At 35.2% G+C, this 16413-nt stretch overlaps 1 protein-coding gene across 1 annotated transcript in view; it reads right to left on the bottom strand.

Moving 5' to 3' along the window:
- Nucleotides 1-7019: 7019 nt before the first annotated feature.
- Nucleotides 7020-16413, bottom strand: part of CCSER1 (coiled-coil serine rich protein 1) — a 175891-nt gene continuing 166497 nt past the window's right edge. Inside the window, exon 4 of the mRNA XM_021719289.1 lies at nucleotides 7020-7128. Coding sequence (XP_021574964.1) covers nucleotides 7120-7128 — 9 coding nt within the window. The 3' untranslated portion in view covers nucleotides 7020-7119. The remainder of the gene's footprint in view (nucleotides 7129-16413) is intronic.

The raw sequence follows: 16413 nt of genomic DNA on the forward strand, positions 1-16413 counted from the left end.
CATTTTCAGATTTTGACACTTGCCTTGTGATATAAGAGAATATCCTTCTTAGAAAAGTATTTAGGAATAAAGATATCATAATGTCTACAACTAACTTTCACATGATTCAGAAAGATAATACAAATAACATGTATGCATTATTACAGAGAGAGAAGGAGAGACAGAGAGATAAAATGTGGTAAAGATTAACAAGCTATGAATCTACGTAAGGAGCATATAGAAGTTCTTTGTACAATTCTTCTAACTCTCCTATAAGCATGAAATTATTACAAAATAAAAATAGAATGTATTTGGTAAAACTAAAACTAGAATGGATTTGGTAAAACTAAAGTGATGCTGGTTCTACAAAGCACAAAAGTGAGTTTGGTTTACTTTCTTTATTTATTTATGTGTTTAATTTTAAAGATGTGGGGTACAATTTAGAGTTTGGTATACAACTGTTCATTATGCAGGTACCCTTGTTGATAAGGTATACCACCCTCCCCTGACTGTTTCCCACTACTGCCAATCCTGCCCCCACCCCCACCCCAAGCATTTTCCCACTACTGCCAATCCCTTTCTTACAGTATTATGATAATTGTTCAAGGTTCGTTTATGGGTGAGAATATGTAGTACTCAGTTCTTTGTTTCTGTGATAGATCACTCAGTATAAAAGATTCACATGAGAATAGTAAAAGAAGCAATACTTTACCTCCTGTCTTGAAATCTTATGCTATCAATATGCAACTGAGTTTTGTAATTTTGAGTTACATTTTCTTTTATTTTTGAGAAGTGAGTCGATATTAAGAAGAGATGGGAAAAGGGATAGAAGGGAGGAAATAAAAGTAAAAAAGATAATTCATCTTACTTATCTGAGGTCTTCTTCCTACAAGTGCTGGTTTGTAACTCTGGCAATTTGTGGAGGGAGATTATTTGAAAAAAGATACTACATAAACTTATTAAATAAAAAAAAGTTTAACATTTCTTCGATCACACAATGTCCTGTCCAGTTGTTGGCTCAAAATAGAAAGTCCACAACGTTCATTGAAGAAGTGGTTTGGATTCACTTCACCTAAACCTTTGCTCTACCTCATCAATAATTGAAAGCTAATTATGGCCCTTCATTTCTATTTTTTCAGAGCTGGTAGTGAGCTGTTCACTATTTGATTCACTAGCTGGATCTGTAATAAAACCCAGAACCCGTAATTTCTTACCTATTCTAGTAAGATGTCCTTGTGGGTAAGGAACCTCTCCTATTTGGAATGTAAGCATTCCATGATTCTAGTAGGATATCTAAATTGTTAAAAACCTAGATGTATGTGTGCATGTATTTATTTATTCGTTTAAAGTCAAGTTCTCACTCTGTTGCCCAGGCTGGAGTGCAATGGCACAATCATGGCTCACCACAGTCTTGACCTCCCGGGCTCAGGCAATCCTTTGGTCTCAGTCTCCCAAGTACCTGGGACTATGGGCATGTACCACCACACCCAACTAATTTTTTCATGTTTTTGTAGAGACAAGGTCTCACTATCTTGACCAGGCTGGTCTTGAATTCCTGGTCTCACACATTCCTCTCATCCCAGGCTCCCAAAATGCTGGGATTACATGTGAGTCACTGCACCCAGCCCGATTTTCTTTTACTACCATATAATTTAGCTGCCATGAGCAAAAAATTCTCTTCCTGTTGACCATGTTATCCCTATCTCCTCAAACAGTACCTAATGCATAAACTGGGCACATAGCACTGGGTTCAACTGAGAATTTACTTTACTAAGCCATTAAATATATTTAATAGAATTATCTTTCTAATTTTTTCTTCAATTTGGATTGCTTCTTTATCCTATGCAATTCTACTGTTATTTTATTATGCAAGCCTTTTTTTTTTTTTTTAAAGAAAGGCAAAAGAAGTAATTTTTGTGAAGCTTATATCTCTTGGTTTAGTAAAACAGGCTTGCTTATTGAACCAAAATAATGTACTATTTTATGGCAAAAGTATTCTTATTCTTAAAAGAATATAGAAATTTTTAGCAGAGCCATAGCTCCAAAATTAGAAAAATCAATTTATGTTGTTGTTTTGCAAAAGCAAAAAATAATTTATGTAGAAATTATTTGTATGGATCAGCTTCCTAAAAATTACCTAATGCTCTATTTATAACAAGAAGAAAGTCATGAAAAGCTGAGGCTTCTAGCATCTTTTATGTTCAACCCCACTGCACAGAATCAAAAAATGCAAAGCAAAACTATATACTGAACAACAGTGGCTATCTTTGAACTTCTTTAGTTAACAGACCTTACAGGCTTCCAACTGCGTAACAATAAGTTCTCTTCAAGAAATCATAGTATCACTTCATAAAACTTAATGGTGTCCCAACTCCCTTTTGTTATGCGGGACTTCCTAGAGAGATAAATGCTATTAGAGAAGAGCACGCGTTAATAGTTCCTTTCTCTTTCTTTAAATGTAAGCCCAGCATCTATGCCTCAGTTCTTTTTTTCTCAGCTATAGCAACTTACAGTGAACTGCTGGGTCAAGTTAAAGCTTTAGTATCAGTGTACTCTGGCACCCACTTGGCTCAGTGATACTTTCTATATACTTTTATTATTATTATTAAAAAATAAAAGAGAGAGAGAGAAAGACAGAATCACTGTGATTCATGAACCATAGCTAGGTGGCTGATCTTCTTTTTATTTAAAATCACTATTTGTATTAATGTATCCACACTTTGGAACATAAATCTACTGAAGGCAACGGCATGCTGAGATATACTGTCTCATCCCATCCAGCTCTTAATACATGATATGAATTATCTGACAGCTGGTTACCCTCTAGTTCAAATCCCTTATAGTTTAAATATCCAAGCTGAATACCCTACTGGTGAAGGTATTCTTCCAATAGAATGAAGAAAGAAAAAAGAAGCGTAAAAACTCGAGTGTGTTACAAAAGTTTCTCTTACAGAAGTTTGGAAATCTTAAATTACCACAGGACTGACTACTACTATTAAATACACATATTCAAAACGTATTCTTAAAGGAAAATAGATACAATTAATCTCTTCAACATTATTTCTTATCATTAAAGTTATTGCCTATTATTATTTTGAATAGCATTATCTGCATTATCTTAAAATTTAACAGAAGTTACCTTGAAATTAGTAATTTATCAAGTTATTACATGTATGATATAAGTACCCACATACATGTCTAAAATGGTTAAATTTGTTTTTTATTTAAAAGATGATTTAAGAAAGTCATTATTTTTCTGTGCAAATAGACAAAACATCTGTCTTAAGAGCAGATGCTTTTTGACCAATTTAATAATCAGGAAATAACTGGGTTGAGTAAACTTTCTAACTAAAGTGTAACATAAATATAGAAGAGTATTCAAATATTAAGCACACTGCTCAATACACTTTTTTGCCATATAAACTGATTTTGAAAAATATATGAGTTTCCAAAAATAACCAAATGACAAATAAACTAAATAGCACATTACCCTTATAAAAAATTAATATGTAAAATAGCCTGAGCTTTTAAGGACTTTTTCGTTGTGGCTTAAAGGAACTAACTTACTGTCATGATAGAATAGACTTTCAATTTGAGTTTGGCATTTACAATATTTTTTTTCTAAATGATTACTTTAAAAACATTACTATTTTTATTTCAATGTTTCTAGCTTTGACTCATATTATTAATAAAAAAGAACTGTCATATTCTTCTGTATAGCACTTTAAAACCTATAAAGCCTTTTTACATAAAATATATGATCTGATTCTTGCAACAACTACATGACGTGAAAGAGATGGGATTGGAAGGTGTCTTTTCCCAAATTGCTGTTCATTACACCATACTTGCTTAAAAGTTAAAATCACATTTAACTGACAGAAAATAGTTTCCTTTTTGTAACTTTTTTTCTATTTTGATCATGCTGTGTGTCAGGGGGAAGTTTGCCTTTGATTTTTAAGTGATGTGCTTTTCTTCCAGACAAGTCTCACAAACATAATATAAAAATACATATTCTTATAACATATTAGCAATTAGAGTGTGCCAAAGGCATTAGAAAACAAAGAAGTAGGAAAAGCATAAAACATTATTAAAATGCTTGTGTTCCTTAATTTACTGTATTTGTATTATCATATTACTTCTTTTTAGTGTTTACGGACTAATAGTATATTACAGACTTTCCTTCTGAAGTCATGCTCAAAACTTCCCAGCCCTCCTACACACATTCTGCCACCACAGGATCCTCTTGGATCAAAGCCAATTTGAGGCACATTCAGTCTGAGACACAACCCCTGGGAGGCTCTGAAAAGGACAAAGCAGAAACAGCAGTTGCAGAGGCCACACTGTAGGGCAGAAGTGGGCAATGCATGCTTCTCTGGGGGTTGCCAAGTTTCCTGGAACGGCAGATACATGCTTCTTGCACAATACCCAAAACTTCTGCTACTGTCTGTCCTTTGCTCAACTTAAGCTGCTATCAATTTGATGAAAAACAAAAAAGCATAACAGTGGTTAATAGCGATGATGGCAGAAATTAGTATTGCAATGTCTTACACTGATTCTAACAGATAAGTCCTATTTTAAATTATATAATTGCTGCTACTTCAATGTAAATTTGAGCACAGGGAAGGTACTGAGAATTACTGGAAACTTTCAAAAGAAGGGTGGAATATATATACATGGACATAAAAATAAAAATTACAATAGCAACGTAGATGGGGAAAAAAACAAAGGGAGAGAAGTCGTTAATTATTAGGGCAAAATTACATCACATTTCTCTATATCCACTCCAAAGCTTATTGCCCTCAGAATTTCAACTGTTCTCATACAAAGAAATTTTTTATAAATCTCCATTCTAGTTCCATAAGTCGAATACACTGTGATTTTCAATGCTTATTTGATTTCATCAGATTTCTGAAACAACAGAAATTCTCAGCCTTTTTGTTTAGAATCCACATATAACTTCCCTGTATCTTACATTTTCAAATAGGATAAGTAAATTGAAAAGCAAGAAGATCAATGACCAGATGCCCAGGAATATCTATGCTTAATGCACGGGTGTGAAGAAGATGTCTGGAAGGAGAAAAAGAGAAGAATAAGAGGAGAGTTAGTTCCACAAAAAGAAGAGAATAATTACACAAATAGACTCCTTAACACTATTAGATGATGAAAAGAAGTCAGGAAAAAATACAGATTTTTTTACAATGGTAAAATCACTGATAATCACTGATAGTTCTCAACTAGGAACAATTTTATCTATCAGGGCACATTTGGCAATATCTGGAGATTTTTTTTTGCTGTCACAATTAGGGAGTTCCACAGCATTTAGTGGGTAGGGGTCAGGAATGCTATTAAATATCTTACAATGCATAAGACAGTCCCCCTAACAAGCAATTATTCAGGACAAAAGGTCAAGAATGCAGATGTTGAGAAATTGTATATAACAGAAGCTAAAATACATAAAATTGAGGAATTCATGGGCAGTGAGAAAATAGGTATAGCTAGCATCAGGACTATTTGCCTTGTAGGGAAAAAGAGGGATAGAATGAAGAACTTTAGGAGCAGGGAGGATATAGAAAAAAGATGCTTTTTCATTGTGCTCTTCAAAGATGGGAAACTACGCAGTGTTGTAAACTGACAGTAATGAAAAGACTTGAAAAAAAACTAAAGAAAAAGCAGAAGACAAACTGAAGAGTACTGTTCTAAAGTAGGTGATGAGTTGAAATCAGGACAACTAATAAAAACATTTGCTTAGAAGGAATCAACTATTTATCTAAGATCAGAAGAAATGAAGGATTGATGCGGGGAAAATATGAATGCGGGGAAAGGGGGGGAGTTTACAAGAAAAGAACAGTTTTAGGAGAGTATTTGAAGTTTACACTCTCTGCCTGCATTAAGTAGCTGGTCTGCGATTCCTTCTCTCTGTTACAGGGGGGAATGGTGTGTGTGCTTTCTGGATAACAAGAAAGCAGATGACCCAGCATAGTCTCCTTGTAAACATATTATGACAGGCATCCTAGCAAACTGGCAAGCTAAATGGTTTATACTAAAAGAGTTTATCTATGGGCTGTATTTGGCAGTATATGACTAATTACATAGAATTGCTTATGAAAAATAAAGCTGGAATCTAGAAAATTATGGGATATAGCTCCCCAGAAAATGTCTGTCAATGCTGTATAACTGAGTGCAAAATAGAGTTGTTTCATATTGGGACGGTTTCTTCTGTGTAGATGAGGCAACCAAAACAATTCAAACCCCATCCCACAATCTGGGCCAGGGCCTAGCAGAAGCAAAAAGAAAGGGCTGGGGGAGCTGGGAGATAGTCCAGATCACTCCTTGTTTCACTTGTGCCTTGACCCCTGATAAAGGTTCTGATTTATGTGAGTCTTTCTTGCATATAAAAGTCTTTATGTCTCTCACTGACACAAATGCTACTCATCAGGTGCTAAAAGACAGCTCGCTGGCTAAAAAAATTATAATTCTGAATGTACACAATAAAGAGCCTAACAGAAAGGACTAAAAGTATTGACATGTAGGTTGTTTCAGGTTGAATGTACCAAGCTAAGAACAATAGAAGATATGAAAAAAGGAGGTATTTCAGAGCGTATGTTTAGCACTAGAGTGAAATGATCACTGAATTGATGATAAAATGACAGCTACTCTAATTTAGGAAAGACTAAATTAAACCAAAAAAAGGTATCACATAGGAAGATTATGAAATTGCAAATGCATAATTCACTTATAAATCACACTATTTTATCCTAACAGTGCAAATATAATGGTTTGTGAGATAATTATAAAAGTCTCAATTTTAAAATTATTTAAAACAGTATGAATATATTTATATTGTACTATAAGCTGCAATGCTCAATATTGAATATAATTCTTCAGGCGTAATATATTTCTTGATCAAGAAAGTCAGAGTCCATTTTGTTTATTTAATGAATTATTGATGTTAATTTAAAGTATTGTATTAAATTAAAAAATAATAGACTAGCTCTATGAAAAATAATTGTCTTCATTGTCAAGCTAGAATAATATAAAAACTTCAGATTCCAGTGACTATCCCCTCAGAAAAGGTAGTTTTTTATTCAAGATCAATTATGAGTTAGAGATCATGCATCTATTCAGATGGTCCGAGATTTGTCACAGATTCTGAATCAATAAACATTGTCTTTTATGCTTTGAAAGCTGTGTCAGCCCATGGAGTTACCTTGATAAGGCACAGGCTGGGCTCGGTGCCTCAGCCTATAATCCCAGTACTTTGGGAGGCCGAGGCGAGAGGACTGCCTGAGCCTGAGGATTCGAGACCCACCCGGGCAACTTGGTGAGAACTCATCTCTGCAATAAATCAAAAATTATCCAAGCATGGTAGTGCATGACTGTATTTCTGGCTACTTGGAAGGCTGAGGCGGAAGGACCGCTAGAGCCCAGTGGGTCGAGGCTGCGGTGGCCAGGAGCGTACCGTTGCACTTCAGTCTGGGTGACAGAGTGAGACTCCAACTCAACAACAACAACAACAACAATAATAATAATAACAAGGCACAAAGCAGTTGTCACCTCAAAGAAAATTAAGAAAAAAATTTTATTCAATTAAAAAAGAATATAAGCTGGGCTTGGTGGCTCAGCCTGTAATTCTGCGCCTTTGGGAGGCTGAGGTGAGTGGATTGCCTGAGCCTGCAGGTTCGAGACCTGCCTGGGCAGCGAGACCTCATCTCAACAATAAAATCACAAAAAATCAGCCGGGCGTGGTAGCGCATGCCTGTAATTCTGGCTACTTGGAAGACTGAGGCGGAAGGATTGCCAGAACCCAGCAGGTCAAGGCTGCGGTGGCCGGGAGCGGCCACTGCACTCCAGTCTGGGCAACAGAGTGAGACTCCAACTCAAAAAAATAAATAAATAAGAATATAAGTCCAAGAATAAAAGGCAAACAACCTTAGTTTTCTAATTTTTAATGTTAAAGACATAAAAACTATCTAATGGGTATCCTAGATAAGTATGGTTAAAGAAACAATATCTAATTATCTTTTACTAGTATCCTTTTTAATCATTTCCTTGATAAATAATAATAATTACAGTTTTTTAAAAAGCTTTGAACATATATTATTTAATACCATCATTGTTACATGACTGTTTATATTAAGATTAATAATACAATCACAGAAAAAAATATGTGCTAAGCTTCTTCTCGTGTAAACTGTATCATGTGAACTGTACAAAGAGAAACAGTAATGATGATACTGTAATTTTACTCAAACTGATCTCAAAGTCATTTAAGATGGAGTGAGTTAACTTTATGAATAAGCTATTCATAGTTTTGCACAACATATAATGTAAACACAACATATAAATTGTGACAGCTTCTAAATGTAAATAACTTATCCCTAAAGCTAGAAAGAAAAAAAATAAATGAAATACTTTACCCAATCCTGCTTTAAAGTCAACTCTGAATCTGTAAGCTTATAAAAAACGAAGTGAGTTGAACTAGATAAAATACGTAGAGGAGTTTAAAAATCTCTCCTTATATATAATTGACCAAGAACTTATATTTTTAATTGGTTCTCCAATAAATAGCACAGATAATTGACTACTTCCTGTCCTTGTTATATGGCCAGTTCATAACTATTGTTATGATCCTGGAAGCCATCCATAAGGCTGATAATCCTAAAATGAATTACGCTTCTACTGGAACAATGTCATAATTGGTATGGTATAGTCTTCTTGGTCAAGATCTTAGCATCAACAAACTAGGGCTTTAATAAACAATGTATCATTTTAAAATGTGTACATTCATATAATAAATTAAAATGTCAAAAATGTGCATATCACATGCAACAATTGTACTGGAAGACCTAATTCATAACTATATGAGCATACATCACTACCCAATTGTAATTTTACCTTTAATTCATTCATATGTATTAGATGCCTATTTCTGTACCAGGAATGCCAGTATTGCATAGTTTCTTCCATTTAAATGAATGAAGTCTAACAGGTAAAATGAGACACATTCAAATAACTATGTGGTGAGTAACCCATATCTGATACAGTCTAAAAAGTTGTTGAGAATAAAATTTCACTGGTAACTAGAAAAACCAGTAAGGGCATTATGGACTGGGGCTATTAACCTAAAATTATACCAGTTATCAACAAATGGAATTTCATGCTTAGTGAATAATATTTGTGATATCCCTTCCTAAAATGTATAAAAATTGAAAAGAATGATTTGTGTGGTTCCATTTCCTTGAGAATATTAATAACTCCTTTAATATTAAAGGAAACAGTAAGATTTGCCTAAATTCCATTAACAATGAATTATAGCAAAAGCTACAATCATTATTTTAACCCCCAAAAATCCATGAACATTTTTATCTATTGGAAAGTCTCGTTAAGAGTTTCAGAATTATGATCTACAAGGAACTCAAACGTGTCGAAAGGAAAAAAACAAATAACCCTATTAAAAAGTAGCTAAAAGATATGATTAAACATTTCTCAGAAGAAGACATTTGAGCAGGCAACAGACACATTAAAAAATGCTCAGCCTCAGTAATCAGCAAAGAAATGCAAATCAAAACCACACTGATACACCACCTAACTCTAGTCAGGATGGCAATCATCAATAACTCAAAAAACAACAGAAGCTGGAGAGGATGTGGGAATGCTTATTCACTGTTAGTGAGAGTGTAAACCAGTACAACCTCTGTGGAAAACAGTGTGGCAATTTCTAAAAGATCTAAAAATTGACCTTCCATACTATCCAGCAACTCCCTTTCTAGGAATATACCTGAAAAAAAATCACTCTATAAGAAAGATACCTGCCCACACATGTTCATTGCAGTATTATTCACAATAGCAAAAACATAGAACCAACCGTGCTGCCCACTGAAAGGGGATTGGACCAAAAAAAATGTGATAATACACATGATAGTATATCATGCAGTCAGAAAGAAGGACAAAATTATGGATTTCACAGCAACGCGGATGGAGTTAGAATCTATCGTACTCAGTGATCTCTCACAGAAACAAAGATCTGAGTATCACATGTTCTCACTCACACGTGAACCCTGAACATTTATCATAACACCGTAAGAAAGGAATTGGCAGCAGGGGTATACTGCCAGAGAAGAGGGAGGGCACATATCATTGATATAAGGGTACCTGATCTCAAACCAGGTGAAGTGAGGACCAAAAAAAGGCCCTAACTTGACCTGCCTGATGACCATTTATGTACTTAACCCTGAATTATGTCCCATATCTTTAAAATTATATATATATAATTATACATATATATATGCTTTAAAAAAGATGATAACAAGGATCATCAAAAAACAAAACTCAGAAGAGGGTAGGAAAAGCAGCAGTCCTTGAAGATATGCATTGTTATACAGAGTAGTTTTCATTTTCAGATAATGTGACACTTGAATAAATCTCTGAAAGAAAGGAGAGATCAGAGTATGAAGTATTAAGAGGGTAAAGGTTCCAAGTAGAGGGAACAACTTGTGCAATGAATATACTTCAGTCTACTTATCCATTTCTCTATGAATGGATATTCTGACTGCCTCCATATTTTTTTGTAGATCACAACAATGCTGTGATGAGCATCTAAGTAACAGTCTCAGGCACAAATGCAAGATTTTCTCTAGAGCAGCACTGCTGTGCTGTCCAATTAAAAAATATGGGCAGTAGACAGGGGACATTCTTGCTGTTGTCCAGCCCATTGTGTCCTTCACAGAGTATCTTTCCTTTAATAAATCTACCTTCCGTGGTTTTAAAAAAAAAAAAAATCCAGGATTAAGAGAAGAAAATTTAAAAAATAAGATCTTCAAACTATTGTCTGTCTTTTGCTCTGTCTTTCAAGCTCACACAATCCTCATTCCACAAAATGGAAGTGTGGAGGAGTGTATTACAAACAAAGCCTGTTGAGTTCTTTTGCCTGGTGGACTCTAGAGGTGGGTGTTTTACAACTGATTTTTTAAACATTAATCCTGAGATTCACTAGGTACCTTCTTCACTGTCCCAGTTGCCTCTCAGCATATCAGCATAGCACCATCAGCTGGACCTCAGTGGCAGAAATAAGCAAAAGATACAAGAGAGTTCTGTGTATATTTAACAGTATCCACTGAGTATGTGAGATAAAGTACAGATAAATCAAGGAAACAGGAGTTTGTGCGCCCATTAAAAATTCTCTAAATTTTGGGTCTCAGTGGTCACAATCCAAACCAAGCAGGTCCTACCCATTCTGAATTTAAACACGGTCAAAATGGTTTAGAATGTTGTATTGAAGTGAAAGCGCTCAACCATATGTCTCCCTATCTGGGATTCAAAATTCCTCAAGGGCTGTCTCTTTCATCCTTGCTTCTTCAGAGTAGATTCTCAATAAATATTTATTGGAAGATACTGTGAATAAGTTAGTGAATAAACAAATGGATGAAGAATTGTAATGAATAAAGGATAAGCTAATAAAGGAGAAAACAGCAGGCTCCAGAAGAAAAGTGAATGAATGCACAGCCAAGTGCTTGGCTATTGCAAATAGGGTTTAATTAGCCTCAGATTATGCAATTATTGTCAATAATGTCTAAATTTTCAAGTTCAACATTAAAAAAACTTAACACGTGACATGAGATGCTAATGATATGCAAATAACTACTTAATCAAACATAAACCTGATCTATTTTTCAACCAAAGAAGTCCTACAGCTTATGTTTTTATGGTGCCATTCACAGTTTCCACGCAAAAGTAGCAGGATGTCAAACCACGAATGAGAGAAATTATGCTGTGTCAGAGTAAAATTGGCCACAAATGAATGGCGGTCAGAAGCACTTAGTACAAACAGTTCAGGGCAACTTTGTGAATGTATTTGCTGAGTAAACTAAAAATAATACCACTTTTAAAATCAACTGCTTAATGCAATAAAAATAAATATAGTAAAGATTGCTTGGGTCATGTGAAAAAGTAAATTTAATTCATTTAAGATATAGATCTCAAAGCCTTTATGTATGAAAGGGAACGCATTTAGTTTCAGAGATGTTTTCATCTTTTTCACCCACAACGGCCAGCACCACGTGAGGCTCAAATTCAGGGCCCATTAAATAACTGTGGACAAAAGGAAAGGAGAAGAGAAGTAGGAAATCTCAGATAATTAAAAGAACTGAGATACAATAAAATATTTGGGAATGTTATAGTCATCAGTGCTTATCAACCATACCTGGGTCTATACCTTCCAGAAACAAGGAAAAGATGATACTTCTTGTTTCGAGTTTGGGACATGAGATTAGATGTGACCAGTGAGTTGTGAACAAAGGTGAAGTGAGCCTCACAGGTGAGAACATTTTACTACTGAGATCTTCAGAGATCTCCTTTTTGATATGGTGAAAGGCAATGTTTGCAATGGCAGCAGCTTCAACAGCCTCGATACAGGAAAAGATATTAAACATAACCCCAGCACCATTCACAGTTGATCACATAACCTGACCACGAAATAAATCCATACTATAATGTCTCTGGATTTGGAGGTTACGTATTTGTTCACTTAGCCAAATGTATCCTAACTCATATACTCAGGCATTTTCCTTGTTGAATGGTACCAGGTCCTCATATCAGCATTTTTGTAGAGCAGAGTGATCTCGTAAACATTTAGAGTTAGAATTCACTGTGTAAGCTGTCAGAGAAACCATGACAATCCTTACAATTATTCATTTATATATCATAGTCTTGAAAGAAATAAGAACTTACTTCTAGAAAAGCTTTCTAAAATTTTTGGACAATCTTAAGGAAAGTATTAAGAAAGGTACTCATTAGAGTAAATTACAAAAATATTTAAAGTGGTAAGGCAAAATACAATAAATATGAGCACTTATCAAATTGTTCCAGATATAGGTTTGCTTCCTTGTAACAAATTTAAGTGAATTCCAGTTTCTTTTGGGCCACTGATGTTCAAAGAGTTAATACATCCTTCCCTTTCCCTTCCAGCTGGAAATATCCCAAGAGTATACAAAACCCCTAAAATTCTGGTATATCTAATCCCTTAGCGCATATCTTTGATCACTCAAGAAACCATCAGCATTTTAATAAAGAAAGCTGTATCTTCTACGAGGGGAGACCATAAAAAAATCAAAATTTACTTATAAAAAATGTGTATTTATTCTTACATGTTTAAACTCCAGTTGCCTTCAAAGCACTCTCCATTTTATGCAATACACCTATCAAGACGCTTTTTCCATTGCTCAAAACAGTTTTTGAACTCAATGATTTTGATGCTTTTTAGTACTTCTGCCATTTTTTGTTTCACCTCTTCCACATCAACAAAGCATTTCCCTTCAAGGACATTTTTCATCTGGGAAAACAAGGTTGTCGGGGTGTGAGCGGGTAAACAGGGAAGGTGGAGTGTAGGGATCATGCCATTTTTGGTCAAAAACTGCTGAACACTCAGCACGGTATGGACAGGTGCACTTGCTGAAAGCACGGTATGCACAGCATGACACATGCTGAAAGAATCTAAAAAAAAAAAAAAATTTTTTTTTTCTCTGAAGCTGAATGCAGCCTCTCACAACACTGCTAGCTGGTACACTGATGCCGATTGGTTCCTGGAACACTTACTTAGTGGAGGAAGCCTGTACTACAAGGGGCCCGCTCTCCAAAATAAGACAATTATTTTTGTTTGGAGGGTTTCTCCCTCATATATTTACAGAGTAAGTATATACCTCCTATGTAGTTCATGAAATCCCTATAAACTATATGGAAGACTGTGTATATTCATATCTCCTACGTGTGAATATTCTCTTTTGTGACAAAGTTTCTTTTCAATGGGATATCTCTCAATAAAAACATAGATAGATACTAGCCGGGTGTGGTGGCTCACGCCTGTAATCCTAGCACTTTGGGAGACGAAGGTGAGACGATTGCCTGAGCCCAAAGGTTCAAGACCAGTCTGGGCAACTTGGTGAGACAGCGTCTCTACTACAAATTTTAAAAATTGCCAGGTGTGGTGGCACGCGCCTGTGGTTCCAGCTACTTTGAAGGCTGAGGGAGAAGGACCGCCTGAGCCCAGCAGGTCAAGGCTGCGGTGGCCCTGAGTGTGCCACTGCACTACAGCCTGGGCGCCAGAGTGAGACTCTAACTCAAAATAACAACAACAAAAACAAAAACATAGATACTATGCATCAGCAATTCAAGAAATTTCAGATTAAGTCCTAAATTTTGTTTCTATTTTTCTTTTTTTTGGTACCCATCACAGAAAGTTGCAGACTTAGAGCAAGCAAGCTTAGACTACCTTAAATGTGCTAATTACACAGAATTAATGCAAAAACAAGAAAAAAATGGCTCAAATTAATTTTAAATCTAACACATTTTCCCTTGTAGGGTTTGAACTTAGCTACCATCTGAATTCAAATCCTAGCTCTTCCATTTACTACCTGTGTGATTTCAGGCAAGCTGTTTATCTTCTCTGTGCCTTATCTTTCTTTTTTACAAAATTTGATTAACAGAATATCATTTAGTTCATGGTACTGTCATGAAGACCAAATGTGATAATACATGTGAAAAATTAAAAGTAGTCCCTTGATTCAAATAAGCTTTAAAAATATATTTTTCTACTATTATTTCTCTAAAGAAAAGGAAAAATTGAACCACAGATGCATTCTTAAGTACAGTTGCTTGAATTATCTTGGAAGAGGAAAATAGAAATGTGTCATTTCTCACCTATAAGCTACAATATATAAATGAAACAAGTGACATATTTAGACATGTGTATATATTTCTCTAAGGAAATCTAGTATTTCTTTCTTATAGTCCCATGAGCTAAAGAATATATTTCATTCTTTTTAAATAAACTATTAAACTGTAAAGTAACTGAAGGATGAGATATAACTTGCAAAATCCAGAGGAAAACAGTAAAATCACAAAGTAGTCTTTGGTAATTATTGTTTGGAAATTCAAAAGTTCCCATATTTATTTTTAACAAGTTTCATTTGTGAACATATGCAATATTTTTACCAAGTCTCTGTACCGACCTTGAGAGATTTTTTCCCCATCACGGAAATGGTGTTATCCTGCCACCTAGTGGAAGAACTATAACACTACAGGGACACTAAAAATTTATGAGGCCTCAAAAGAACAAAATCATTTTGTGTTTTGACATTATAAGCTTTAATTCTTGAAAGTGGATCTGAGGATAAGAGTGATTTTATGATGTTGCAAGGATAATTATTTAAATTAAAATCAGTACACATGAGATATTCTAAAATAAGTAAAATGCCCAACTTTGGGCAAATTGAGTAAATAGTGTACAACTATTAATATAAATACTTCTCTATAGAGCAGGCGTGGTGGCTCAAATGCCTATGATCTCAGCACTTTGTAAGGCCGAGGCAGGACAATCGCTGGATCCTAAAAGTTTTAGACTAGCCTGTACGATATAGCTAAACCTCGTCTCTATAAAAAAATTAGCAGGGTGTGATGGCCTGCACCTGTATTTCCCAGTTACTGGAAAGGCTGAGGTGGAAGGACTGCCTGAGCCCAGGAGGTCAAGGCTGCGGTGAGCCATGATCGTGCCACTGCACTCCAGTGTGGGCAACAGAGTGAGATTCTGACTTTAAAAAAAAAGAAAGAAAGAAAATTAGTGATGAGAAATATTTCATAATACTTCATTAGACCTAATTTTTAATGTTGCATCAAATTGAAATCTTTTAAAAACATATTCCTGTACTTATATAAAACATAACAATGGCAACAAAAACGTATTTTCTATATGCATAAATGTAAACACAAACACAATCATTTTGTCCATTATCCTTGTTTTGTAGTTACTGATTTGCCAAGATTAAGAAACAGCCAGGCCAGAAAAAAGGGGCTGGAACTTCTAACTTCAAGCATGATGGTTTTGATACCACACAATGTTACTCAAGGCTTCTTCACAACACAAAATCAAATCTCGGTGATCCAATATTTTCATTTGAAACCAATTGCCTAAAATATATAGAGCTATCTTAAGTGATTTATGTTTGAGCATTTTTCACACATATCCATGGGTAGGTAGGTAGGTAGGCAGATACATTATTTTAAAAAGACGTTTCTAAATAATAGAATTGTATACACTGTTAAAAAGGACACATTTGTGAGAAAGTGAGCAGAGTGATCTCCAAAAGAAGTTCACCTTAATATTTGTGAGACCTGAGGCCTCCTGGAACCCCTGACTGCAGTCCTCATCTCTCTTTACCCTGCTCCAACTCATACTCTGAGGGAGCTTCATGACATGCCTCTATGACACCCCAGTCCACAAATACAAGCTCAGACCACACCCCCCCCCCACATACCCCATTTCTACCCTTATCCTAAAAGCAGGCTCTATAGTTTGTGCCAAGAATCTGTATTTTGGTGACCTTCAATGAGTTTGAGCTCTAGATGGGCATTTTGCATTGGCTCCCATGCAGTCCACACCAGCTC

The sequence above is a fragment of the Carlito syrichta genome, unplaced genomic scaffold (assembly GCF_000164805.1).
Source record: "Carlito syrichta isolate Samal-C Ts95f unplaced genomic scaffold, Tarsius_syrichta-2.0.1 Scaffold314358, whole genome shotgun sequence".
Taxonomy (NCBI): domain Eukaryota; kingdom Metazoa; phylum Chordata; class Mammalia; order Primates; family Tarsiidae; genus Carlito; species Carlito syrichta.